The 27,972-nt window shown below is 36.8% G+C and overlaps 1 protein-coding gene and 1 long non-coding RNA gene across 4 annotated transcripts; one reads left to right on the top strand and one right to left on the bottom strand.

Moving 5' to 3' along the window:
• Positions 1-3: 3 nt before the first annotated feature.
• On the top strand, positions 4-27,528 carry SELENOT (selenoprotein T). Of its 3 annotated transcripts, none has more exons than XM_042957199.1 (6): positions 4-239; positions 16,692-16,802; positions 17,379-17,505; positions 19,529-19,616; positions 21,381-21,534; positions 27,360-27,528. In XM_042957199.1, the coding sequence occupies exons 1-5, from the start codon at positions 103-105 to the stop codon at positions 21,503-21,505; spliced, it is 588 nt and encodes a 195-aa protein (XP_042813133.1). In that variant the 5' UTR covers positions 4-102; the 3' UTR covers positions 21,506-21,534; positions 27,360-27,528. The 3 variants fall into 3 exon arrangements, with proteins under 3 accessions (XP_042813133.1, XP_042813132.1, XP_007086370.2); XM_042957198.1 differs by having other exon boundaries at positions 27,356-27,528; XM_007086308.3 differs by lacking the exon at positions 27,360-27,528 and adding an exon at positions 22,041-22,789 and having other exon boundaries at positions 5-239.
• Positions 4,877-27,774, bottom strand: LOC122230756. The gene is made up of 3 exons (XR_006207828.1): positions 27,555-27,774; positions 13,421-13,487; positions 4,877-5,516 (listed from the first exon to the last, which is right to left on the bottom strand). It is a non-coding gene; the product is annotated as an uncharacterized LOC122230756 (long non-coding RNA).
• Positions 27,775-27,972: the final 198 nt, after the last annotated feature.

Here is a 27,972-nt window from a genome sequence, read left to right as displayed (position 1 = left end):
GGATCGCGCCTGCGCGGTGGGGAGCTGCTCACGGCTCCCGCTCGGCCTTGGGCTGGCTGCAGTCTCAGTTTGAGGGCGGCCGAAGTGGCTGGCTCGATTAAGATGAGGTTTCTGCTAGTTCTCCTGGTGGCGGCGTCGGCGGTGATCCGGAGCGATGCCTCGGCCAACCTGGGCGGCGTGCCTAGCAAAAGATTAAAGATGCAGTACGCCACGGGGCCGCTGCTCAAGTTCCAGATTTGGTGAGTATGTGCGCCGGGCCCCGGCAGTGCCGCCGCGCCTCTGCTCGGCCTCTGTCGCCAGGCGAGGCCCGGGCTCTGCGGCCTAGCGGGCTGAACCTCCCTCTTGGCCCGGAAGAACGGCGCCAGCAGCCTTCCGCAGCTTGCCTTCTCAGAGGGCCTTCCTGGGACTGTCAGGCTGCCCTTCTTTTCTCCAAGTATAACCGCTCACTTCGCTCAGTTCTTTTTTGCCTCCTAGAATGGTGGGAGTGGGGAAGGAGGGCAAGGGAAGGTTAAATACTGAAAGGCGAAGAGGTGGGGACAGTTGTCGGCACGGAGGACCGGTTGGCGGCGTCACGCCATGGCCACCCTGGCTGCTTGCGGAGGTGGGCACGAGTTGGCGCAGCGTCGGTGGAGGAGCTCCAGCGTTTGCCACCCGGTTCCCTTTTCCTCTCCCCTTTCTCGGGGTTCTGCCGGGCGCCGTCGCTGCGCCGCTGGGCGAAGGTTAATTCGGGTCGTTGGAGGAGACCCACGAGGGATAGACGCCTTTTCTGCTGGACCTTCCCCGGTCGACTGTTGAGTGAGGGAGTGGGGATTCTGACAGCTGGAGGGCGAGGAGAGGTCCTGGGAGGCTGATTCTCAGTTTGCAATTTCCAAAAGGTGCTTTGAAAAGGAGCACGTTGCTCTTCTGACAACGGTCACTCCCAAACAACTCTTATCTTTCTCCCCCATTTCTCTACACCCCACTCCCTGGAGTTGCCTGACCTGGCATGTCTTTCTACCTTTCTATCTTATGCATTCAGATAAATAGAAGAACAAAACAAAACAAAAAAACAAAAGCAAAAACAAAACCCTGAACCAGAAAAAAAACCTGGCATTTGTCGACGTTGTTCTTTCTGTGATTTTGTTGTTACCTAGTTAAGTTAGAACTTGAGCAATAATGCATGTAATAAGGTAACTGGGTTGGGGGAGACTGAAAGGCTAAACTAAAATAGTAAAATTGTAGAAATTAGAATCCTGTATCACAAAAGATTGTATTTTCTTCAGGATAGGATGGTTAGGTAAGTAAATTTTCAGAGTCATGGTACTTTGGAGTGTTGGTGTTGGCCATAATGCAGTTGAAGTTGGCTTTTTAAAACTTTATTAATATAAGTGTATTAAAGGTTAGATTTTCTGCTTACCCAGCCGTTTTTCTTTTCTTTTTTTTTGCTTAATCTTTAAAGAGTACGCAAATACTTAAAATTTTAAAATTCAGTTTAAGTGACCCATAGAGTCCGAAAGTGAGATGTTGAGACTTTATTTTGGAGTGAAAACTATAAAAACCTAGCAGTTTCTTGATTAAAAACAACAACAAACTCCTTGAACTGTTTACTGTGTGGCCAGCATATATCATTTTCTGTAACGTACTGTAAAAACTGTAAATGGAAGTTAGGGCTTGACCATTCCAACTTTTTCCATAATTTTTAAAAATTAGAGAGTGGCAGTCATTTTTACTATCTGTAATTATTGTTAAGGATTAAGTGTGAAACTTTGGATGTAAGTAGTTTAAAAAAGAGTGCAGTTTCCAAGTTATGTAATTTTTTTCTTTCCTACTTTTGCATCTCTTGGTTTCACTTGTACTTTTCCAAAATACTCTTCTTTTACAATTGCTTCTGTTGGGATACTTGTCACAATAATTTAACAAGTGCACCTTCCACTGAGGATGTTCATAGCAAAGTTTTCAAAATGTTCTAGGAAGGGCATCCAGTTCTTCCTCTAAACTTTTTAAAAATTTTAGGTACTTCATTTGAATTTGTGATGCATAATTTTTTTCATTCTTTTTCTTTCTTTTAAAGTACAAACTTGTCCCAAAAGTCTAATAAGAGTTTTCTTTTTCAGTAACCCAGAGCATGTTATGTATGGAAATCAGTTTTGTTTGGTTTTAATCATACATGGGAAACAATTTTATTAGTATGCCCTCCATATACAGGTAAATTAGCTTGTTGTTTGTTACTTTTTCCCCAAGAGGTTAATCTGTGTATAGTAAATTGAATATTGGGTTTCTTGTTTTGGCAGAATCTCTTGGACATTCATTTGCAGTTTTGGGAGAGGAGAGGAAGCTAAAACGATTGAGGCTAAATCTGTGAAAATTCTTTGAATTCTCCTTGAAATTTAAGTGCTGTAAAAGGCAATTTTTCACTAATTACCACTATTAGCAAAGGAGAGAACTATTTTTACCTTACTTTCAATTGCTTTTGTCCTCCTTTATATTTATTATGAGTACTCCCTCTTTAACTGTAGCTCAGTATATCATCCATTAATTGTACCACTTTTATAATTGCTAAAGAACAAAACAGCACAACACATAAGTTGAAATCAAAGGGAGAGAGATCAGTGTGCGGAATAGCTTAAAACAAAGTTTACTATTCTACATTCATGTATTTTTTCAATAAATATTCATTCAAGACTTGTTTGTACCAGGGCTAAAGATACCATGGTGAACAATATAGATGTGATCCCTCATGAAACTTCCAGAAATGCGCAGTATTACTTTATATACCTAAGTCTTCAGTTTATGTTAATTGACGGAGTGACAGAATTAGATAAGTCTGATGACAACTGATTTCTTATTTTGGGAGAAAACTTATCTTGCTTATTTGGATGTTTAAACATTGAACGTAAAAAAAGAAAGTTCTCTAATCAGAGCTTAAAATAAAGTTCCCTTGTAACATTTTCCTTTCTTGTGACTTTTATGAATAAATGCATTCTGTATGTGAATGTATTCTGACAGGTACCGTTTGGCATGATGTTTTTATATGCATGCTTTATTTTTTTCATATTTGAGATTTAACATGTAGTCAGACCTACAGCATTTAATCACTTGTAATTTAAAGAGCTTACTGGCTACAACTCTTTACAGTTAATACTTATCTGAGTATTTGACAACTGATTCGCTAAGAATAGTAGATTAAATAAAGCTGAGATTTCAAAATGTAAGCAGAGTGCAGCAGAATTTTCTAATTTTGGTTAATTTAAGAATCCACTGCTATAATTTTAGGACAACCAACACAAAGTATTTTTTAGAGGTAAATGAAACAACTACTACAAGAACAGATTTGTATTTAAATTTATACCAACTCAGCCTTTGCTTTCATGGTATGGAGGCAAGAAAATAAAGCCCTAAGACTGATTTGGATGTTGATACTTACTAAGATTAGTAAAAGGCTGAATTGAAGAAATCGGAGAAATTGTGAGTCCTACAGATCGTGAGTTACCGTGGACCTAATATTTGCATATTCAACAAATATTTGAGCACCTCCTCTGTGCAGGCACTTTGTTGCTGGGAATTCGGTTTTCTCATAGACATCTTAGGCAAGAATGGAAGGCAGTCATTAATCCATGGACAACACATAAAATTCTAATTGTGCTAACTGCTATAAAGGAATAGTTGTGTGAGAGAACTAGTCAGAGGATCAGGGAAGGTTTTCATGAGGAAACCTACTTTGAACTGAGATCTAAAGGGTAAGATTTATTGCCAGAGAGCTTTCAAGAAATGGGAATAACAGGTTCACTGGCTTTGTAGTAAAGAGAACATAATTGCTTGAAGCCAAGGCTGCTGACCTCAAAGACCAAAAAGAAGGTGGCACAAACCCAGGAAGGTCTGGCAGGCCATGTTAAGAAAAGCTCAGGATCATTGTGGAAAAGACATTATAGGGGACAAAGAATAAGTATGGGGAAACCATTTAAGGGGACTGTTGGGAGTTGCCCAGGTGAGAGATGATGGAGCTTGGGATACAATGGTGGTGGTAGAAATAGAATGTAAAGGGACAGGTTAAGATCTTTACGAGATGCAGTTTTTCATGATAAGTTACATATTTGGGGGGAAGGAGAGGATGCATGGAGTGAGAGGTGTCAAAGATGGCTCCTGAGTTCTGGCGTGGTACTGTGCCATTCACTAGAACGTTAAAGGAGACCAATTTTATGGGTGTGTGTGTGTGTGTGAGAGAGAGAGAGAGAGAGAAGGAAAGGGAGGAAGCCTGAATTTTTAAAATACAATAATGGGAATATCCTACAAAGAAATTTCATCTCCCCAAAATAGCCATAGTAACTGAAACTAAAAACTTAAATACCAGTTACTGTATTTCACCAAACCTAAGATGTGATGGATTATAAGTTACACATTATTTTATATACCACTCAGAAGGAAAAAAAAAATACTGCCATTTAAACTGGGACACAGTAATGATTATAAGATAAATCCTGATTTTTAAAAAGATGCTAAATAGGAGAAGTGTACTTCTTGGAATCAATGAAATAAATGAGTAAGTTGATCCAGATAGTAGAGAACTAATGGAGTGTGATTAGAGAAAAATGAAATGCTGGCTGCCACACCTACCACTATAATAGATTTTTAAAGTTTTCCATAATTATGTAGAACTTAGTCACCATTTTGTTTTTGTTTTTGTTTTTGTTTTACTATTTAAACAACAAACAACTGCAGTATCTAAATGAATAATGTACACATAATAGTTGTCTCTACTTAATAATGAGCAAAGAAAGGGGCACTTGGCTGGCTCAGTCAGTAGAGCATGTGACTCTTGATCTCAGGGTGGTGAGTTCAAACTCCACATTGGATGTGGAGCCTGTTTAAGATAATAATAATAATGAACAAAGTACTTCAGTCCAAAGCTTTTAGAAGTAGGTAAAATATGAGTGGTTTTAAAGGTTTTATCTCCTCTTACAGAAAATTGAAACATTGTTTCTTTACCATTTGCCATTAAGGTAAGTGGTGGAAATCAAATTGAATGTGTCATTTGGAAACACCAAGATAACCTTATAAATTTTGAATAGTATAGTTACTGGGAAACTGCATTTATTGGACTAATGCTTTGGAGGCCCAGGTTCTAAGTTGATCTGCCTCTTATCTTCTGAATGACTTTCTGGAAATTACTGAATCTCTTTAGCTCTCAATTTTTTCATCTCTAACATGAGGTTATTGGTTGCATTCCAAGTAACGTTTAAAATTCTGTTACTCTGTTTTGTATGTTAGGAAGCTTCATGGCAAAAAATGAAAGCATACGTATGTGTTTCATTTCTGCCTTTGTCACTGAAGAGTGTAGGTGGAACTTCCTGGTTCATCTGATTGTCCCCTTTTCTGCTTTCCAAAAAGGGAAATCAAATCCTGTTTTCACATGACTTACCTTGATGGGGGTGCAGCCTGGGATTGGTGAGGAAGAAATCTTGCCATGTGGGTTTTGCAAGAACTGCTCATAATCAGCTCCTTGTTTTTTATGCCCCTTTTTTTCATGCCATCGTTTTCCCCTTTTGTCCAGTATTTAGGGAGATAAGAATTAGTTTTTTACAATAATGTTTGAAAACCTATAGTCTGGTGGGAGAGACAGACATGTTAAACAGTATTACAGTAGAGCTTTCTGTTCAGTGTTCTAAAAGAGGTCATAATAGAGGGCTTTAAAAACCTAGTGGAAAGAAAGATTATCTATTCAAGGAGAGCTGGAAGGCTTTGAGAGGAGGATATGAAATCTAGAGGGGTATGGGGAAACCACCAGGAGATGTAGAGAAAGAGCTTTATAGAAGTAAGGAAGATCGTATGTAAATGGAGCCTGAGTCAGCACAAAGCGGGGAGAGGGGCAGGAAATAAAGGAGGCAGATAATCAATTAAAAAGTCTTAGTACAGTGTAAATGCTACCATTTATCAAGTTTTATTATTGTAATATATTATTTTCATCGTCTTTTATTGTGATGAGAACTTTGGTAAGTAAATCTTTGAAAACTTTAAGACTTTGATCTTTTACAAAATGAAATTAACTTTCTGGCTATAAACATAATACATGTTTCTTGTAAAAATAATAAGAAGTGTAGGGGAGGAAGAATTCTTCCTCTACCCTTCTAGGTTCTTTTGGCTGGTCTCTTCATCAAAATGACTTAAAAGATGAACAGGAGAAAAACATTTAATTACATGCTTATGAGAGCCCCATAAAAAATATGAGATGCAAGAACAAGTGGGGCAATTGAGGCTTATACAGTATCCTCAGCTAAGCCTGGGGCTTCAAAGGCGGGGAGAGACACAGGACAATAAGAAGAGCAGATGTTTGGTAATTAGATGTTTGCCTTGCCACAGATAATAAGTTACCTCTGATAACAGCTTTCTATCTGGTTCAGGCACCTTATCTAAATTCTTTCAGGTAGTTAAGGGAGCAGTAAGTTGGGGGTTTTTTTTGTTTGTGTTTTGTTTTGTTTTGTTTTGTTTTGAGTCTGCCTGGTCTAGATTACCTTCAGCTCAAAATAAGCCACATGCCAAAGTGGCATATTTTGGGATCACATAATTTGCTCTCCCCTCAGAAGTACATATAAGAAAGCAAAAAATACTTGTAGCTCTCTATTAATATTTGAAGAGACTCAAGACGACTCTGCACACAATACTATATTATGTAATTCTACAAAAAATGAGTTCATAGTCATAGGCTTTTTTTTTTTTTTCTTAATTTGCCTTCTCCTTCATCACTTATCATTTACTGTCAGTAAATAGGGAGATGCATCAGCAGGCACAGTATTACATAAGATGAGTGTTCTTTAAATTATCTAACTAGTGCCTTATTGGTTAACACGTAGGTTGATCCCAGTTTTTCACAAAATTACTTTGCTAAGATGAATATCCTTGAATGTATTGTGTACTGGTCCAGTGATTTCTATAAACTAAATCCACAGAAATAAAGTATTATGATTATGTTAAAGGGTATCACATTTAAATTTTGACATAGTTAAACTAGCTAATATTCCTGCTAGAAGAGCTTGAAGTAGTAGGTTGGATTTTTTTTTTTTTTTATTCAATTTAGTTAACATACAGTGTAGTTTTGGCTTCAGGAGTAGAACCCAGTGATTCATCTCTTACAGATGACACCCAGTGCTCCTCCTGAAAAGTGCCCTCCTTAATGCCTGTCACCCATTTAAGTCACCCCGCAATCCCCCCATTCCAGCAAGTAGATTGAGTTGTTTTTTTTTTAATTTTTTTTTTTAACGTTTATTTACTTTTGAGACAGAGAGAGACAGAGCATGAATGGGGGAGGATCAGAGAGAGAGGGAGACACAGAATCTGAAACAGGCTCCAGGCTCTGAGCTGTCAGCACAGAGCCCGACGCGGGGCTTGAACTCACAGACCGTGAGATCATGACCTGAGCCAAAGTCAGACACTTAACCGACTGAGCCACCCAGGTGCCCCAAGTAGATTGGGTTTTTTAAAATTTCTAGCTTATTGCACTTTAATTTTTTTTAATGTTTATTTATTTTTGAGAGAGAGAGAGAAAGACACAGTGTGAGCAGGGGAGGGGCAGAGAGAGAGGGAGACACAGAATCCTAAACAGCTCCAGGCTCTGAGCTGTCAGCAGAGCTGGATGCGAGGCTCAAACCCACGAACTGTGAGATCATGACCTGAGCCGAAGTTGGATGTTGACCCGACTGAACTACTCAGGTGCCCCTAGTTTATTGCACTTTAATCAGAGAATATGACATTTGCTATTTCTACTTCCTAGGCATTCTTTGTGACCTAACATGGTCATTGGTTGCAAATGTTCTTTGGGCTATCAAGGGATTTTTTTACTATTGAAAATGAAACCTGATGTAGCTGTGAAATCTGTTAATGATAATATTCAGATCTTCTGTAATTTTTGTTGATTATTTATCTTCTATCACTTATTCAGTTTTCTACCCATTATATATATATATATATATATATATATATATATATATATATATATATATATTTTTTTTTTTAGGGCCTCAAAATATTTAATTCTGCTTTTTGGTTTTGGGATTTCTTATAGTGCTTCCTTACCTCTTCTCATCCTTCTGCTTCTTGCAGAAGAATATTTTTGGATATAGGCTCTTATTTTGAATCTTTTCTATTTGCTATTTCTGCTTTTTTGTTTTATGACACTATTCTCGTAGTCCCTTAGGTGTTTTTGTTTTGTTTTGTTTTTTCTGTTTGTCCTCCCTGTTTCTCAAAAGAGAAACAGCTTCAGATATTACCAGTTGTTGAAGTGTATCTTCTCCAGTAGACTATTAACGAGTTCACTTTTTCTTCTTTATTAGAATGTTGCCAGCCAAAAAAGGCATAATTTTTGTCTGCCTTGGGTTCTCTCTTATTGTGTGTCTTCAGTTAATATTTATTGAAAAAGTGAGTAAAACCTTTTATAGTCAGTCCACTGTGGTTGGCCCTGAGATAACCTGACTGCCCCTCTCCCCCTCTCCCTGCCTTTATATTCCTAACTGGAATGTAGATTGATATCACCTAATAGTGTTCATTTCTAGTAGGTTTTTACCTGGTTAGCCTCTGTTCCAGCTTGGTAGCTGTTGGGCATAGAATGTAATATATGTAAAACTTCAGTTTTGAACGTACCCTTATCAGTAATGTTCTTGGTCTGGCCTCTATGCCTCTACTGGTGGGGCTAAACTTCCAGAATTCATTATACTACTGCAAATCTTCTTTCTGCTGCTCTGATATCCAACACACCCTTTTTGATTATTACAACTTATTGTCCTGTTGGTGGTTTTCTTTCTATGATTCCTGGCTTTTTTATTGAGTTTATTCTACTGTGATGTGAAATCAGTCTACAACCAGGTTAATGCACAGGTCAAATAGGAAAGCAATAAAGCAGCCCAGAGACTTCTTTAGTTTGGCCATTGAACTAGCACAGAACACGATATATTTTTTTGCCAGTCTCTCTGACAACTGATAAAAAATAAACTGAGGGTGTATTTTGTGGCATGTGAATCATATCTCTAATTAAAAAATGTATTGAAAAGAATAAAAGTTTGATATATATAAAGTATTTTAAGATGCGACAAAGAATTTCTATTTATTTATTGAGTGCTTTTTATTGACTACATACTGTATAAATCTGTTTATAAAAAGTGTTTTCCAGAGTAAACAGAAAATTCCTTCCCCAGGAAGAGCTGAGGAACTAAGCAGTTTATAAATTCTTGGTGGAATAGTCTGCAGCAGCAGAATTCCTGAAATGTTACGTCAATGGTATAGAGAAACTAGAAGCTAATGACCTCAAGAATAAGACAAAAGAAGGAAGAGAACAGAAAAAGATAATTAATCACATTTTAGGTTTGTCAAATCTTTGGAATAAACTCAGTAAAGAAGTCAGGAATCTTAGAAGTCACGTTAGTCATATTTTGTGTGTGCGTTTTTACTGTGGTGACCACTGTAGTGTTCTAAGAGTAAGGTAGCCAGAAGGGAAATCACTTGATTTCGTACAATACTGATCCTTAATCTGATACTTCTTTGGTGCTGCTTCTGCCTCATCTTAAAAAACTGAACAAGTTCTGGGCCACATTTTGGTCTTCAGAGTGTATAAGCACACCTGTTTGCATTTTTTTAAAAACATTTATGACTTTAGTCTGTTTTTCACTCCCTGAATACCTTGTTTCTTGTGTAGTTCCTAGAACACCTTGCAGATTTCATTCCTTAAAGCACTTAGAGCAGGTGATGCACCAGACACGTGTTTATATTATAGCACTTCATCTACTAAATAGAACAAGGAGAAATAAAGATTACATACATCTAAAAACACAGCTTTCAATGATCAGTGAGCTGTTGGACTGAGCAATGCTATAGACAAATCAGAGAGCACAGTATTTACAAAATATCTTCCTGATTTTATTGGTGCACTGTGGGAGAAATTTAGTTGAAATTCTTGGGATGCAAGTAGCAGAAACCTTTTTGAACTGGTTTGAACAATATGTTTGAAAATGCATTTTAAAATTGTTAGAAGAATAGTCCGTGAACCTAAAGGCAAGGATGCAGCAGGGCCTCAAGACAGGCTAGAATAGAAAACTGGAAAGTCTGAGATGTCATTCAATCTTCCCTGGCTCACGTGTCCTTTTTTCTCAAGAAAAGGTACTTTATTTTTCTCTGGTTCTCTGAAGACTGACTTATCAGTCCTTTGGAAAGATTAAATGTGTTAAATGTTCACCTTTGTGGAGATAGTCACTTTTTAAATCCCATTTCTTTGTTTTTAGTCAGGGAATTCAAGCCTTCCTCTGACAGGTTTGCATTTTTCTGGACTGTCAACAATGGCAGGCGTTGGTTTCATTATGTAAACAGGATCCAGTCCTATGTATGGGTGAGAAGACTGTTGGAGAGGAGGTTATTTTTTTTTTTTTTATTTAATGTTTATTTCTTTTTGAGAGAGAAACAGAGCATAAGTGGGGGAGGAGCAGAGAGCAAGGGAGACACAGAATCCAAAGCAGCTTCCAGGCTCTGAGCTGTCAGCACAGAGCCCAATGCGGGTTCGAACTCACAAGCCATGAGATCATGACCTGAGCCCAAGTCAGACCCCCAACCGACTGAGCCACCCAGGTGTCCCGAGGAGATTATTGTAAATAAAAGGGGAAGGTTTATTCAAGAGATGCTAAAAATAGAAAGAAATCATCAGTATTTATTTCATAAATATCTGAGATTTTGCCCTGTTTCATTTTTAAACTATTTTTAAAGTTCATTTAATTTTGAGAGAGAGTGTATGCACAAGCAAGCGGGAAAGGGGCAGAGAGAGAAGGAGAGAACAAGAATCCCAAGCAGGCTTCATGCTGTCAGTGCAGAGCCCGACACAGAGCTCACACCCACAAACCATGGGATCATGACCTGAGCTGAAATCAAGTGATGGACTCAAGTTTGATATAAGCAAGCATTTGACTACAGTTAGGGGCAGACATAATATAGAAAGGGGAAAAGTGGGGTGGTTGCCATCATGAGTCAGGACACTGTAAGCATGATAGACCTAGTAAAGCACAGAATCTATTTGAAGTAGCACAGACAAGGCATTTTCCTTTATTTCCTAAATATCCTTTCTGTCCATTACATGTAGATCATCTCATTTGTATGCAAGTTTTTTGTTTTAGAAAAGTACCGTGAAAACATATTTTAAATTAGGCAATTGCACAAGTCGACTCTGTATAGTAATTACTAGAGATTTGCCAAGTGATTAGGAATTAACGTTAAGATTTCAAAGTTTAAGTCTACTTCTTAGGGACTTTTGGTCCTGGGGCAGGAGGAAGAGACGTCGGCTGCAGCATATATTTAGCATGTTCACATATTTATGTATTAGAGGTTTACTGAAAGTCAAAGTTTTACTCATGGATGCAGAAAGAATGGAATAAGTTGAAAGAGCTGGGTGTGGTAGTAGAAGTGGAATGAGAACTGGCTCCTTACCATGTATGCCTTTAATTTAACATTTTGCCCACCTCGATAAACACTAGTTATATTTTGTTTTGGAAAACATCTGTCAGCAGTGGAGATAGCTATTTCAAAACAGAAAAACTCTTTGGGGGAAAACAGTTATACAGGGAAAAGTTTCTTTAGTTTTTCTTCACAATTCTGGACACAAATATAGGGAGGAAAGTTTACTTAGATGTAAGGAAACTCATCTAAAAAATATGTTGTGTCAATTTTGTAAACTGCTTTATTTTTCAGAAATAAAATAGGTACAGGTTTTTTTGTTGTTGTTGAGGTATAATTGACATAATGTGTTAGTTTCAGTTGTTCAACATAAAGATTCCTTATTTGTATGTATTGCAGAATGATTACCGCAGTAAGTCTAGTTAAAGCAGTCACCATATGTAGTTATAATTTTTTTTCTTGTGATGACAACTTATACGATCCTCTCTCCTAGCTACTTTCAAATATTCCATACACTAATACTAACTATAGTCACTATGCTGTACATCACATCCTCATGACTTCAGCATTTTATAACTGGAAATTTGAAGAAAGGTACAATTTTAAAGTCTGTTTTGGGTTTCAAGAATATGAGCTGATTCTATCTGGATTTTGATCTGGAGGTCTGAGACTATGCCGAAGACTTGAGACTGGAGGAACCAAGGATAGAATTAGGCTTCTGAGCACAGTAGCCAGAAAAGTAGGTGACTAGGAGGAATCTGACCAGAGGTGTTGCCTGCATGTAAATACACCTCTCTAGCTAGGCCTCTTTGGGCTTCCCTTGGCAAAGGATTGGAACTCCAGAGCAAACACGAGGGACTTCTTGGGGCCCACAGGTTTTTAGCTCTCCCAGAGGGAGAATCTATAGGTCTTCCTCATGGAAGAACCTCAGAGATCTCTGTCACCAGGAGTTCGACTGTATGGGTATTTGCTAGTGGCATTGTCACCAAAGGGAATTATTTCCTGGACTTAGGGAAAGATAGCTCTTGCATCACCTAAATGTTCTATTGGGGTCTAGAGGAAGGGGCTAGGATCTTAAATCACAAAGTCTGTGTTCTAGTCTCTCAGCCCTAAGAGCAGGGACCGTATCTGTGTCACTCATCACTACATACCCAGTGCCTAATATAGTGCGTGACTTGTAGTAGGCATTCAGTAAGTATTTGAGTGAGTGGATTAATAAGTATATGGATGTAAAACTGTGGAAAAGTCACTTCATCTCTCTGAGCTTCCTATTTTCCCCTTCGTCTATTAAAAAAGAAGTTTGAACTCAATTAACTTCGTCTCTAGCTTTCAAAATATTTCATTAAAAGTTAAGAGAATATCATTTTAGATAATTAACTCCATTGTAAATACTGATGCAAACTTGAGAGCCATTGACATCAGGGGGCATATCTTGGTTTCAAGGTAGTTAGGCATATAGGTGAGCTAGATTATTTTTGTAATATTCTCAAAACAAAAGCACCATTAAAAATTTCTTGTAGAGAAAGCAGTTGTAACAAAATACTACTATTTGGTGAATTTAACAACAGTAATAATAAAATATTAGATAAGGTAATTGTTTAGTAAACATAAAGTATGTTTACTAAGTTCTTTTAAGTATAGCTGTGGAAATTTGTCTCCCTTTGCAAAAATTTCATACTTTTTAGGGACTTAATTTCTTGTGAAATTTTTATTCTGAAGGTAGAGGAAGTATTAATTGTAAAGCAAACAGGTGAATTTCTGTTTGTTTGTTTTTCCTGAAAAATGAATTTTCTTAAATTGAGATCTAGTGTTTGGACTGTTATGCCCTGTCACATATCAACCTGACGCCTGTGGTGGTGGTTGGTATGTTTTTCCTTGATAACAGTGTGATTGACAAAGCTGGCACCTTACATTTTACTTTACTGTCACTTAATTACTGATTCTGCTTCCTCTGTACTTTCATTGCTTTATATTTGTGTGTTCCTTAACTTAGAATTTAATGTACCTAAATGCTTAACAATCCTACCTGAGTTTGTAAGCTCTTCTGTTGATTTGGCGGTACTGCCTCCTGTTTTTCTCTCAGCTTTATTGAACTATGATTGACAAATAGAAATTATGTATAATTAAAGTGATAATTTCATATACATGTATATTGTGAAATGATTACCACAATAAGGTTAGTTAACACATCCATCACTTCATATAATTACCTTTATTAGGTGAGAACATATATTTATTCCCTTAGCAGCTTACAAGTATACAATACAGTCTTGTTAACTATAGTCACATTGCTGTAAATTAGATCCTTAGAATTTATTTGTTTTGCAACTGGAAGTTTGTATCCTCCGACCAACATCTCCCCATTTTGCCTATTCCACAGCCCCTGGCAACCACCAGCCTCCATGTCTCTGAGCTTGGCTTTTTTAGATTCCGTGTAAAAATGAGATTATACAATTTGTGTTTCTCTTTCTGACTTACTTCACTTAGCATAATGCCCTCAAGTTTCATCCATGTTGTTGCGAATGGTAGAAGTTTTTTTTTTTGTTTTTTTGTTTTTTCTGAATAGTATTCCCCTGTGTATTTATACCACATTTTCTTATCCATTCATCTGTCCATGGACACTTAAGTTGTTTTCATGTCTTGACTATTTTTTTTTAAGTTTATTTAGTGTGTGTGTATGCGTGTGTGTGTGTGTGTGTGTGTGTGTGAGAGAGAGAGAGAGAGAGAGAGAGAGAGAGAGAGAGAGAGAGAGAGAATTCCAAGCAGGCTCTGCACTGTCAGCACAGAGTCTGGCGTGGGGCTCAATCTCACTCATGAACTGTGAGATCGTGACCCAGGCTGAAATCAAGAGTCGGATGTTTTAACCGACTGAGCCACCCAGGCGCCCCCATGTCTTGACTATTGTAAGTAATGCTAAAATGAACATGGGGGTGCAGATACCTCTTAAAGATAGTAGTGCCTTTGGATATATGCCTAGAAGTGGAATTGCTAGGCCATATGGTAGTTCTGTGTTTAATTTTTTGAAGAACTTCCATACTGTTTTCCATAGTGGCAGCACCATTTACATTCCCATCAACGGTGCACAAGGATTCCCTTTTGTCCACCTCCTTGCCAACACTTATTATCTTTTATCTTTTTGATAATAGGCATCCTAAATAACAGGCATCCTAACAAGTGTGGGGTTATATCTCCTTATGGTTTTCATTTGCATTTCCCTGTTGATTAGTGATGTGGAGCACTTTTTAATTTATCTGTTGGCCATTAAAAAAAAATGTGTTTTTATTTTTTTATTTTTAGAGAGATAGAGAAGGTGCACTTGAGTGCGGGAGGGGCAGAGAGAGGAGAGGGAGAATACCAAGCCCTTTCATGGGGCTCGATCTCACAAACTGTGAGATGACCTGAGCCGAAATCAAGAGTCCAACACCTAACTGACTGAGCTACTCAGGTGCCCCTCTGTTGGCCATTTTTATGTTGTCTTTGGTTCCCCATTTTTAATCAGATTATTGACTTTTGGCTATTGAGTTGTATGAGTTCCTTGTATATTTTGGATATTAACCTCCTTTTTCAGATACCTGATTTGCAAATATTTTCTCCCGTTCTGTAGGTTGCTTATTCATTTTGTTGATAGTTTCCTTTGCTGTGCAGAAGCTTTTTAGTTTGATATAGGCCCCCACTTACTTATTTTTTGCTTTTTATACCTTTGCTTTTAGGGTCAAATCCAGAAAATCCTTGCCAAGACCAATGTCAAGGTGCTTACCAACTATGTTTTCTTCTAGGAGGTCTGTGGTTTCAGGTCTTATGTTCAAGTCCTTAATCCATTTTGAGTTGATTTTCATGTATGATGGAAGATAGTGGTTTCATTCTTTTCATGTTGCTGACAGTTTTCCTAATACCATTTGTTGAAGAGACTATCCTTTTTTCAGTGTTGGCTCCTTGATTGTAAATTAATTGACCATTTTTGTGTGGGTTTATTTCCGGGCTCTTGATTTTGTCCCATTGGTCTATGTGTCTGTTTTTGTGCTACTACTATACATAGTTGATTACTATAGCTTTGTAATACAGTTTGAAATAAGGAAACATGGTGCCTCCAGCTTTGTTCTTTCTTCTCAAGATTGCTTTGGCTATTCTGTTTTTTTGCTTTTTTTTTTTTTTGTGATTCCATACAAATTTTAGGATTGTTCTGTTTCTGGAATTTTTATACAGTTGCATTGGATCTGTAGATTGCTTTTGGTATATGGACATTTTAACAATATGAATTTTTAAAAAAATTTTTTTTTAACGTTTATTTATTTTTGAGACAGAGAGAGACAGAGCATGAACGGGGGAGGGTCAGAGAGAGGGAGACACAGAATCTGAAACAAGCTCCAGGCTCTGAGCTGTCAGCACAGAGCCCGACGCGGGGCTCGAACTCATGGACCGCGAGATCATGACCTGAGCTGAAGTCGGCCGCTTAACCGACTGAGCTACCCAGGTGCCCCAACAATATGAATTTTGAACCCTGAAAATGAGATGTCTTTTATTGTGTCTTTAATTTTTTTCATCAATGTCATAAAGTTTTCCTTTTGCCTGTATATGCACTCTGGTGGCCTTTTTCCCTTTTTTTGCTGGGGAAGCCTGTCATATATCCACAGTTTAGTGTTCAGAAATTTTAATGGCGATATTGGATGCTGTTGACTTAATTGCTAGAGTAATGACATGGATTGCTGTCATATTGTTGAAAATTATCTTCCCAATCTTTGTTTTTCTTTGTAAAGTAGAAGCAACTGTAGAGTAAGAAGGGATTTAAGAGTTCTTTAAGTTACTTTTATTGTGATTGAGCAGGCATGTTTGCCCAGTTAGGGGCAGAGTAGGAATAAGAGCCAAAGTTTCATGTCTCATGTCTTGGTATTTTGTAAGCTTTCTGTGCCCCAGTTTTGCAAGTCTCTATTTTAGATGTGTAAGAGTTGTTTTCATTTCAGTGTTTATACTTAATGATAGCTCCCCAAAAAGCAAGGTGATCTTGAGAGCTCAAAATATGCTAACATATGTGAATAGATACATGCTGCTGCCCAACAGTAACCCAAGTCTGTAATGTTTAATGTTCTAATAGATGGGTATACATGGGGGAAGGTAACTTAAATATGTGAAATTTGTGAAAAAACCTCCATGTTGCCATCCTCCAACATCAATCATTATTACTTTGTCACTGTTCATTAGAAACACTTTTAATCCTGGCAATTTTTAGACTTTGTCTAAATGCAAAATAAGTGTAGGCATATTCTGAAGCACTTAATGGAAGCACTTTTATTTTTCTACAGTGTTTCCTGAGGTTATAGGCGGGTGTTTGAGGAGTACATGCGGGTTATAAGCCAGCGGTACCCAGACATCCGCATTGAAGGAGAAAATTACCTCCCTCAACCCATATATAGGTAAGTAAATTTCAGTAACTTAAAAGTAAATTTTTTAATGAATTTTTTTTTCACTTCGGTGAGTAAACTTCTGTGAATTGGTTCAATTAATTGGTTATTATAACTTCTTAGTTGGTTATAATGTACAGAGAAACTCTTTTACAAGTAGCAAGTTTATTTGATCCAAATTTAGAAGAATTTTACTGAAAGAAGGAAAAGAGGAGGATTTTTTCAGAGGTGGCAATCTTTTAAAGATGTGTTTTCTTATATAATTTTTATTTTGGAAATAAATGAAGAACACCCAAATTTTTATACAAAGTCAATGGTGTAAAATTCCGTGCTGTTAATAGGATTTTTAAAGGCTAATGCTGTATAATTTTACAAGTTAATTTTTTATTCATTTAAAGGATATTTAGTTTTGTTTTAAAACTCCACAATGAACTTTAGTTACTATCTTTTTCACTAGTTGTAATTAGTAAGTTCCAGATTTGGTGTCTAGAAAATGTCTGTATACATATACTTGAGTTAGGAAGTTTTTGAATTAGGTGAGAAATTGTGGCTTCTGATGAATTTATATATATTTTTTTCTTTTGATAGACACATAGCATCTTTCCTGTCAGTCTTCAAACTAGTATTAATAGGCTTAATAATTGTTGGCAAGGATCCTTTTGCTTTCTTTGGCATGCAAGCTCCTAGCATCTGGCAGTGGGGCCAAGAAAATAAGGTATGTAACTTAATAGTTTGGTAGCTGTAGGTTTTTAGGTTGTCAATGGAAATATTTTACTGGATTGTTGTGTACTTGTTGCTGATTCACCTGTCCACGTGTATTATTTCAGCTTCAATCATTTTTTAATCTTTGGGCAAGACACTTAACCGTTTTTGGACTTAGTTTTTTGTTTGTATTTGTTTTTCTTTTCTTGGCCTTCGTTTTTATGTTTATGTATTAAGAATGATTAGCTCTTATCTTTTTACTATTTTTTTTTTAAAGTTTATTTATTTTGATGGCGGGAGAGGGGAAGGGTCAGGGACAAAGAGAGGGACAGAGAAAATCCCAAGCAGGCTCCGCACTGTCAGCACAGAGCCCCACACAGGGTTCTAACTCAAGAACTGTGAGATCATGACCTCAGCTGAAATCAAGAGTCGGACGCTTAACAGGCTGAGCTACCCAGGCGCCACATCTTTTTACTATTTGAAGGATAGTGAGGTGTGACTTTAGTAGAACCTGGGCACAAAATAATTTAATACCGGATATTGATTATATAGATTAGGTCAAATCATATACAAAGAACATAATATACATAGAATGCAAGGCTTTTATACCAAACAATATGGGTATTAATGGGTTTATTCACATTAAAAATGGGGTTTCTGCTGATTTGTTCTTATTAAAATTTTCTGTTTTTATTACTTGTCCTTTGACTCTTCTGTTCAATCAGTATAAATAGACATACACATCTTGTGCTGTCCCTTCTCCTTTGTAGGGTCTTGCTGTAGCATACATTCTTTTTAGGTATCTTTCATTTGTTTCACTTAAAATCATCTTTTTCTGGAGGCTCTTTCTGCTATGAGAAATAGTTTTATTTCTCTCTTGGATGAGATTGCTTCTTAGGTTTCCTTCTGAGAAGTATTCTGGTTTCTGGTCTTGTTCTTTAGTTCTAGGCTGATACTACTTTTAGTGGACTCCTACATAGCTATGCTTTTTCTTTTTTTTCTTAGGAAAAAACTTATTTCCAGTAACAGGCAAGGCTTCTTAAAATAAACATCATCAGGTGCTACCTCTCACTGAACTGTGTCTCTACCCTGTTATTAGTAAGATTGCTATGCATAAGATTAAGAATTAGAAGTTAAGTACTCATGACGTTTTGTGTTACATTTATTAATTCTGTTGATTCCATCTTTAGTGCATTTTACTTCTGAAGACATATAACATTATTGATCTATGGAAGAGGAATATACTTGAAAGCTGTAGTTTTCATGCAACTTCCTTGTGTATTGTTTGCATGAAAATAGACATATTTCCAAATGTGAGAGTAACCTTTAAGAAATTAAAGCCTACCTAGTTCAAGTGGGACTGGGAGGAGAGCTCTTTCTCTTTTGCTATGAGCATTTTTATTAACTTTTTTTGAAACAACTTGCTGTGAATTGATATCTTCACTACATCCTGCTTTTTAGTCAGGTGATTTTATTAAAACTTTTCTGTCCACCAAGGAACTTCTCTTTGGAAAGGGTATAGGTATGCATTCAAAAGGGAAGTGAATGTAATTCAATATGCAAGTGCTTTCTCTTACCAATTTTTTTATTTGACTCAAAATGATTTGTTTGGAACGTGGACAGGTTGTATTGAATACATGGAGTTGCTCTTTATTGCATCACTAGTCTCTTGTGAATTCATACCTTACATTATAAAAATGGTGAAATAAACCCTTCTTTTGCTAGTATTCATTTGTGTAACTTATTAAGGCTATTACAAGATCTCGAGAAATTCTGTCTCTGCATTATGAATATATATTCTTCAGTGTGTATACAGCTGTGAATGAATGTTGCGTTTTTCTTATTCTGTATATGTTATCTGAACATATAGAAGAGCAATAATAGTCTGTATAGAAACTTTTAAAGTAGATTTAAAAACAATCATTACCAAATAAAAATGAGTCTGTATATTTAAAAGATTACTGTGTCTTCAGTTGTAATATTGTTTTGTCTTTAAAATAACTTTGCCTGTTGTACTTAATTATATTTTCTTTTAGGTCTATGCATGTATGATGGTTTTCTTCTTGAGCAACATGATTGAGAACCAGTGTATGTCAACAGGTGCATTTGAGATAACTTTGAATGGTGGGTTCTGAATAATTTGCGTTTTATAACACATTTTTTATTTTTTTTATTTTTTTTAATGTTTATTTATTTTTGAGACAATGCGAGAGACAGAGTGCAAGCAGCAGAGGGGCAGACAGAGGGAGACACAGAATCTGAAGTGGGCTCCAGGCTCTGAGCTGTCAGCCCAGAGCCCAATGCAGGTCTCGAACTCACGAACCGTGAGATCATGACCTGAGCCAAAGTCGGACGCTTAACCAACTGAGCCACTCAGGCGCCCCGAATTTTGTAACACATTTTAAATGATTTATAATGACCTTTAGGCTTTTCTGTTTTCCATAATATGCAAAATTATCACTTTCTATTGTCCTCATCTCCCCTGGCTTGAGAATTATATCCATATGATGACTCCTGAATGTACTCAACAGAGTTCTAGATCTTTCTTCTAGGTGCTATGCTTGGGAATCTTAAACTCCTACTCCCAATCTATTGATTGCCTCTGCTTCCTGCAATTCTTGTGCACTCCAATTTGCTCCTTCCATGGCATTTCTTGTTTATTTATAATGGCATCATTATCATTCTACCCAGTTACCGATGTCAGAATCCTAGGATAACCTCAGTTTCTCCCTTACTCTCCATATCTGATGGATTACTAAGTCTGATTCTTAATTCTGCCTTCTACATTTCTCAAAAATCTACTTCTCTTTATCTTTATTACCACCACTCTAGTCCATGCCATAATTATTTTGTTACCCTCTAATACATTCTCTAAACCAGAGGTTGTCATATATGACCTATGAGCTAACAGTAGTTTTTACACTTTTTTAATGGTTCCAAAACATCAAAAGAATATTTTAGGGCACAAGGAAATTAAATGAAATTCAAAATTTAGTGTTTATTACCTAAAGTTTTGAGTTCCGTCAAAAAATTTGTGGAAATTTAGTTCTCTGGTTACCTTTGTGATTTCTTGGATTTTGTCTCGATCTGTAAAGCCTAAAACATTTATTATCTGGCTTCTTACAAAAAAATCTGCTGATACCTGCTCCAAACAGTGGGGTGATTTTTTTCTTTTTTTTAATGCACATCATTTTCGTCTCATTGCTTTACTGCCTCAAGTTCATTAAGTGGCTTTACTTTGTCCTCAAGATAAAGACCAGAACATTTAACATAGCCAAAAGGTCCTGCATGATGTAGACTAGGGATTAGCAAACCATGGCCATGTGTACTCTCTGTCCTGCTGCCTGTTTTTTAAATAAGATTTTATTGGAACACAACCATGCCCTTGTTTTGCCTGTTGCTTCTTTCAGACTACAATTAGAGTTGAGTAGCTGTGATAGACTATATGTCTTTGCAAGCTGAAAATGCTTGCTTCCTGGCTCTTTATAGTTTGTTGACTCTGATCTAGTCCCCATTCACCTATCCAGCCTCTCTTGTACCACTCTTCTCCTGTATTTCAGCTCTTACTTTTAATACCTTTCAATTTTAATAATACCTCTCACTTTTAATAATAATTGCAAAGGCTCCTTTGTAGCCTCCCCTGTGTCCCTCAGCATCTTCTGCTTTTAATTCTTAATACACAGTTGTGATTTGTAGCTATTTTGTATAGTACTTTCTGTATTTCCCCTACTGGAATGTAAACTATACAACGGTGTAATTACAGAAGTATAATTCTTTGGTTCACTTCTGTATCCTCAGCTGTATGTATAGACAATAAATATTTGTAGAATGAACACTTATTATAGACCCATCTTTAATTTTAGGGGGTGGTACTGTTTATTTTTATAGATGTGCCTGTGTGGTCCAAGCTGGAATCTGGTCACCTCCCATCCATGCAACAGCTTGTTCAAATTCTTGACAATGAAATGAAGCTCAATGTGCATATGGATTCAATCCCACATCACCGATCATAGCCCAACCTATCAGCACTGAAAACTCTTTTGTAAGTAGTTTAAAAATACAATAACTATTTATATCAGCAAGGTACTAGATATTCTAGTGTCTATTATCACTTGAGTTCCCAACTTAAGATTTAATAGATGGATGTTTTCTTTATTAAAATTGATTAAGTGATCAAGAGCATTTTGGACCTGCCAAAACAAGGTAAGGTTGTGCTAATAATTTTATCTTCAAGGCTTAAAAGCTGGGCCTGTAACGTCATTTTTTGGACTCTGAACTCCTACTAATGGTCAGAATTGGTATATTACGCTAGAATATTTATATACATATCTTCCCTTTACCTGCAACTAACTAGTTGCTAAGAGTGTGCAGATTCTTTTAACATGGTCAAGATAGAAAAGTTATAAGCAAATGTGTGTGAACACAGAGAGGTGAATATGAGTTAACTTTTGCTTAGCAGAGATGTTCTCTGTTCTCTTCTTATTAATAAGTTGATTTTATAAGAGTGAAGTTTGAAATAAAATACTCTTTTTTGTCTATGTCTTTCAGACATTAAGGGATTTTTTGCAAGAGCAGCGTGACTGACATTATGAAGGCCTGTACTGAAGACAGCAAGCTGTTAGTACAGACCAGATGCTTTCTTGGCAGGCTCGTTGTACCTCTTGGAAAACCTCAATGCAAGACAGTTTTTCAGTGCTGGCACATTTTGGAATTCTGCACATTCGTGGAGTGCAATAATACTGTATAGCTTTTTTTTCTTCCCCAAATTCACTCAGTTAATAGTTTTTAAAAAATGTAGACATTACTACTTGTACCTTTTTTTTCCTTAGTCATACTTGGAAAAGTAGAAAATTGAGTTACAATTTGACTTTTTTTCAAAGATGTCTGTTAAATCTGTTGTGATTTTATATGAATTTTCCTTTTTTATAGTTTAAAATTGATCTTTTTGGGAATACAGCTGAAGTTCCCAAAAACTTTATAAGAGTTTATCAGGCATCTTTAATTTGGTCATGTCCAATTTATATAGTTTTCAAAACACTGCAGATTGTGAACAGTGCATTATATGAGATAATGGGGGGAAATCCTATATCTAGAGTACTCTACCAATTTGTGTGTGTATGTGCGTGTGTGCGTGTGTGATTACCAGAGAATTACTAAAAGACCAACTGCTTTTTAAATACTGTTATGTAGTTCAAGTGTCTTGCCTTGACCAATCTAATGAGTTGATTAACTGGGCCTTTATACCTAACTCAATAAAAAACTAAGCGGATGTAAGTTAAATAAAAAGTTTGAATTTATTGCCCAGCGTACCTATTAACCTTATATTTAAAATTGTCTTCCTCAATTTTTGTTATTTCATAAGGAACACACTTTAGATTCACACACAGTAATAAGTCATTTACCATTTTTAGGATAACTGAAACTCATTTCAAAGTTCAGTTGAATCTCTTTACAACATTAATTTTAGGTGAATGGAGACTACTTGCCTAATAATTTAACTTGTTTACCATCATATATCAGAATTTTATTATATTTAAGGAACAAAACTGAAAAGTTTTTTATTCAGTGAATTTCATATCTTTCCAGAGTTCTAAAAAGATAGTTTTTTTTTAATAAAAAACGTAAACTGATGGACTGTAAGTAATTTAGTGGAAATAGGATCATAATGTAGGAAAATAGTCCTATAGCAACAGTCTTAACATATTTTAGCTTCCATATGGGAATAGGAATGATAGGTCTAGATTTGTTACTAGAAATAAAGTGATTTGAGGAAAAATTATGAGCTAATTCAACATTTGGTCTACCGAACACTTAGCACGACCTTATACTTCATTTATCACTGGATATTTGTTGAACTGATGTCTGGTAATCATCATGATTTTACAGCCTCACGGTGGAATATACTGTGATCTCTAGCTAACAGGAAGTTAGTCTGATAATTCACTTCAGGAAATTGATTTAATGGCTTGTCCTTTTAATTAAGACTGCAGAACTGTTAACCTAAGTTCCTATAATGGCAAGAGTCAATACAATTTAAGCTGGAAGTTACTAAGAGGTTATTATTCAGGTGTAATATTTTATCTTTGCCTAGGGCTTAAAACCTTGTTAACTTAATTAGTACTAGCCCAGACTTCCTGTCTCCTGTAAAGTGAACACAGTGCTCAGTGTGTTTAGGGTCTTTCCTCAGCTGATGGCCATTCCACTAGTGACAAGTTAACCTTTTGGCATTTAGACCTTCCAAACTCAAGCCTTGGGTATTCCCATGTATCTGACAGGTTAACCTTGAAGAACCTGTGATTAAATTTTAACTTTTTTTCATGTTTGTCTTGGGTGAATAACTTGTCTTTTGGAGAATAGCTTTAAGTGGCTTAGATGCTGATAAAACTCAGTGTCTTATTTTGTTGACACTCATCTCAATATTGTTTTATCTTTGACCATATTTAAATCTAGGATTTAATAGTCTAGTGAAAAAATTAGTGGGAAGCATGAATATTGAAAACAATATGGAAAGGGGGAAAGTTAAAAAGAAAGTATTTAGAATTAGTTTATTATATTTCTAACATTTCAGAATTTATTAGTTGCTTACAAACTGGTATGGCTGTGTTGTTTATAAATGTTTATGTACTATGTTAATTAGAAGACCATAGAACATTACAGCAGCTTGCCTAATGTTATTGGTGTGTTTACCACAGTTGCTCTTGTGGACGAAATTACTTGTTAGATTAATAAAAAAAAAAAATCTGTTGGCAAAATATGGCTTTATACCTCAGTATCAAGATATACAAAACATATACTTCAGAATATAAATACATTTTTTATGGCATTAACATTAATGACAGCAGTTGGTCAGACTTTACCATTACCAAAATCCAACAGGAGTCCAATGATGATTCTTTCTTATTTTGAATGTTATTAGTTTGGGACCTTGATTGGTTGGTATTTTATCACTGTCATAATTTTAAATAATTCAGATTTTAAAACTAGCCTGCAGATTTCTAAAGCATGATTTGGTGATATTCAATACTAAGGCTTTAAAAAAAAATCTCTTGAGAGAAACATGAGGGATTGTAAAGTTTAGTGGCTTACTACGATAGCATTGTGAAAATAAACTTACGTTGAGCTGATGTGAAAGGAACCCCTCTTCTGTGGAATTAAATCTATGCTAGGACACTTCACATAACAATTGTATTTAGGAAATTTTTTTTTGTAAAAATTGTTGGTATCAAATAGCATGTTCTCTTTCTAATGCTTTTTTAACCCAGCCAGTGCTAACACTTCTCCTCCCTCTCGGTCTGGTACTCAAGTCTTCCTGCTCTTGGATTGTAAACTGCTTCTCAAGCCTTATGGTCCCTTTGTGTTTCAGTGTTGCTGAACTAACAACAGGTCTGTAGCGTGATTCTGTGCTGGGTTGGAGCAGAGAGCAGCAGTTTACGTCATTGTCCATCATTACCCCCAACCTCCAGAATTTCTGAGAAAGTAAAAGTGACATTCCCAAATCTGGAGAAAAATAATATGAGGACGTTCCCTCTTGACTGATAGAGGCAATTTAATGATCTCACAAGAGGAAACAAAGTGCAGATATTTTAAAAAAATTCTGGTGAGCCTCTCCATTCCATGGTCCTGGGCTCTTTTTCCCTAGGCTTCAGAAAAGCGAATAGATATGAACTTAGTTCCGAACTGTATCTTGAAGAAAAATATAAACTGGTCTCAGAGTGGGAAGAGTGTTAAGTTGCCTGCTCTCTATCAAAGCTTTTTAGAATGTTTTCTGTTGCCTGTGTTGAGCTTGAGCGAAATAAAAAGGAACATGATAACTATGTAAATATACTGCAGCATTAGTTTCAAAACTTTTTGTGTGCCTAAGAATCATTGGGACAAAGTCCTGGATGCCATCCATAGAGATTCGAATTCAGTTGATCTGAGATGGGACCCAATAATTTGCATTTCAGACAGGCTTCCCGATAATGCTGGTGCTGTCTGTCTGTAGTCCACACTGAGGAGCACTGCACCATAGAGCAGAATGCAGAAAGAAGGCTTATGACTGAACCTGCAAGAAAGTGTACCACATGGAACAGAAGAAAATGTCCATTTGCTTCATGTTTATAGAGTGACTCAAGAATTCAGTAAAATGGGAACTCAAAGAGGAAACAGAATGCGAGGAGCGGGAGATTATGTTTCTAAGAAACAGTGAGGACTCAGTTGTCCCAAGTAATCTGTTTTATCTATGTGGCAAAGTTGTGTAGTTATCCTTTGTTGGGTTCGTATTTTAAAACTTTTTAGGGGCGCCTGGGTGGCTCAGTTGGTTAAGCACCCAACTTCGGCTCAGATCATGATCTTGCGGTTCATGAGTTCAAGCCCCTCATTGGGCTCTGTGTGACAGCTCAGCGTGTGGTGCCTGCTTCGGATTCTGTGTGTGTCTCTCTCTGCCCTTCCTCTGCTCACGTTCTGTCTCAAAAATAAATAAACATTAAGAATTTTTTTTTAACTTTTTAGATAGATGTTTTAAAAGGAAATGTTAAATCTTTGGGTCTGTAATTGATTTTAATTGCCAGATTTTCTTAGTGCAAAAGAGGCGATATGCCTGCATTATGCTTACATTTAATAGTGACTACTGATCTTGATTTTTACATAAAACAAATCTATTTAAATTCTTACAATTCTGAGTAGAGAAAATGCATACTTTTAGTTTTATTGTAGTAATCAGAATAGAACTCTTAAAATCACGAGGGAAACCCAATCTGAATTAAGCCCCTGCACCAAAGCAAAGGATTTACTGGTTCATGTAAATGAAAAATCCAGTGTAGAGTTGGCCTCAGGGATTCAGATGTGATTATCAGAACTCTCTAAGTTGGTCTCATTTCTCCATGAGCCTTCACCAAAACTGGGGAGAAGATTTTGTGGGATTGGGGAGGACGAGGGAGGAATGAGAGCACAGATAAAGTCTCAGAAGATTGCTCTGGTGCAGCTGGGGTCACGTTCCTATCTTTGAATTTTGAAGCCACTCTAAAAATATTGTCCTCTGTTAATTAACCCTTTCTTTCCTCTAATCAGTGACTTTTCTCCCTCTACTCAACCTCCTTCCTATTCAGGATTATAATTGCTTAAGACAAGTTTATGACTTTGTAGGTATAAGCTGCTCAGATTAAGTGCTTAGCTGTTTGGGAATTAATCTGGAATGGATAGAGCCAGCATTGGGTTGCTTGGCTTGGTTAATAAAGGTATTAGAGTCTCAGCAGCAGGTTGCTCGCTCTATTCCCTCAGGCCACTGGCAATGCTCATTTACTTTGTGTACTAGCAACTCTTAGCAGAGAAAAAAACAACTACTGCTCCTTTGTTTATTGTTACTCTTGAGTTGCTAAGAGCACATCTGTTTGCAGGTGAGTGTGCTGATGACATTTTCCCTTAAACATTCTTTTTCGAACTGTTAGAAAATCTACAGGATTTCATCTCTTAATAGCTCACAGAATTTAGAGATGAGACACTAAATGGTATTAAAATGTATGTTTAAACAATAGGCTACCTATTGTGATTCTCCCAGTAAAATTCTGTAATGTACAGATATATGGAAATTTGGTGTCGTGAAAAATTTTCAGATCTACCTCAATACTTCAAAGGAAGATGAAGAGAGGTTAAGTATCTCGGCCATGGTTCTTTAGCTTGAGATAGTGCTGCAACGAAAAGAAAAGGAACAACCCCCCAACGCCCCCCAAGCTCCATCTTTGGTGAGGCCTGGGGAAGGAGGAGAAAAAGCAAAGAGGGCTTTGTTACAAATTGCCCCGGGTCAGAAGAGAAGAGACAGTAACAAAGCAAACTTCAAAACGTAATCTCCCTTTCGCTTCACAACTGTTTCTTTACTTTTACTTCAGCTAGGATGCACCGGAATTTTCCAAATCACCCAAACCAATAAAAAGGCCAGGGAGTGCAGGAGACACCAGGAGGAAAGGCAAGTTTGCATGACAAATTCTTACCCTCACGTAAACAGATGCAAGCCACAGATTGATTCAGCCTGTTTCCCCACCTTCCCTAAAAGTGGATTTATGAATTGCGGTTTTTCTGACCACTTACCCTCTTCACTGCTTATGTGATAATTGCAAAGCATATGGAGAGATTTCCATTTACGTGTCCTAGGCAAGGAGGTTACCTCCTGCATAAGATGAGTTTAAAAACACCACGCCTGCCTCTGAGCTGGAGTTTGGATCGTATGTTCTCTTCAAGTTCTTGGATTTTTAATTCACCAAAGATTCTGCATTCCACGAGAATTCTCCATTCTCAGTGCTTCTGCTGAGGAACAGGTCTGCCTGGGACCGGGGCTTGATGTGACCCATTGCAAAACAATTTTGTTGACCTCTTTTAGTTTAAAATCCATGTGAAAGATTTTGTTTCACTCCAAGTTGTTGATGTTGGTGTTAACAAGAATATTTATTTTTAACTTCCTAAAGCTTCAAGCAAAATTCATCCCCTTAAAAAATTGTGTTTCTCCTGA

Source organism: Panthera tigris, chromosome C2 (assembly GCF_018350195.1).
Source record: "Panthera tigris isolate Pti1 chromosome C2, P.tigris_Pti1_mat1.1, whole genome shotgun sequence".
NCBI classification, from domain to species: Eukaryota; Metazoa; Chordata; class Mammalia; order Carnivora; family Felidae; genus Panthera; species Panthera tigris.
Note: the sequence above shows the minus strand (reverse complement) of the source record. Positions and strands in the feature narration are given on the sequence as shown.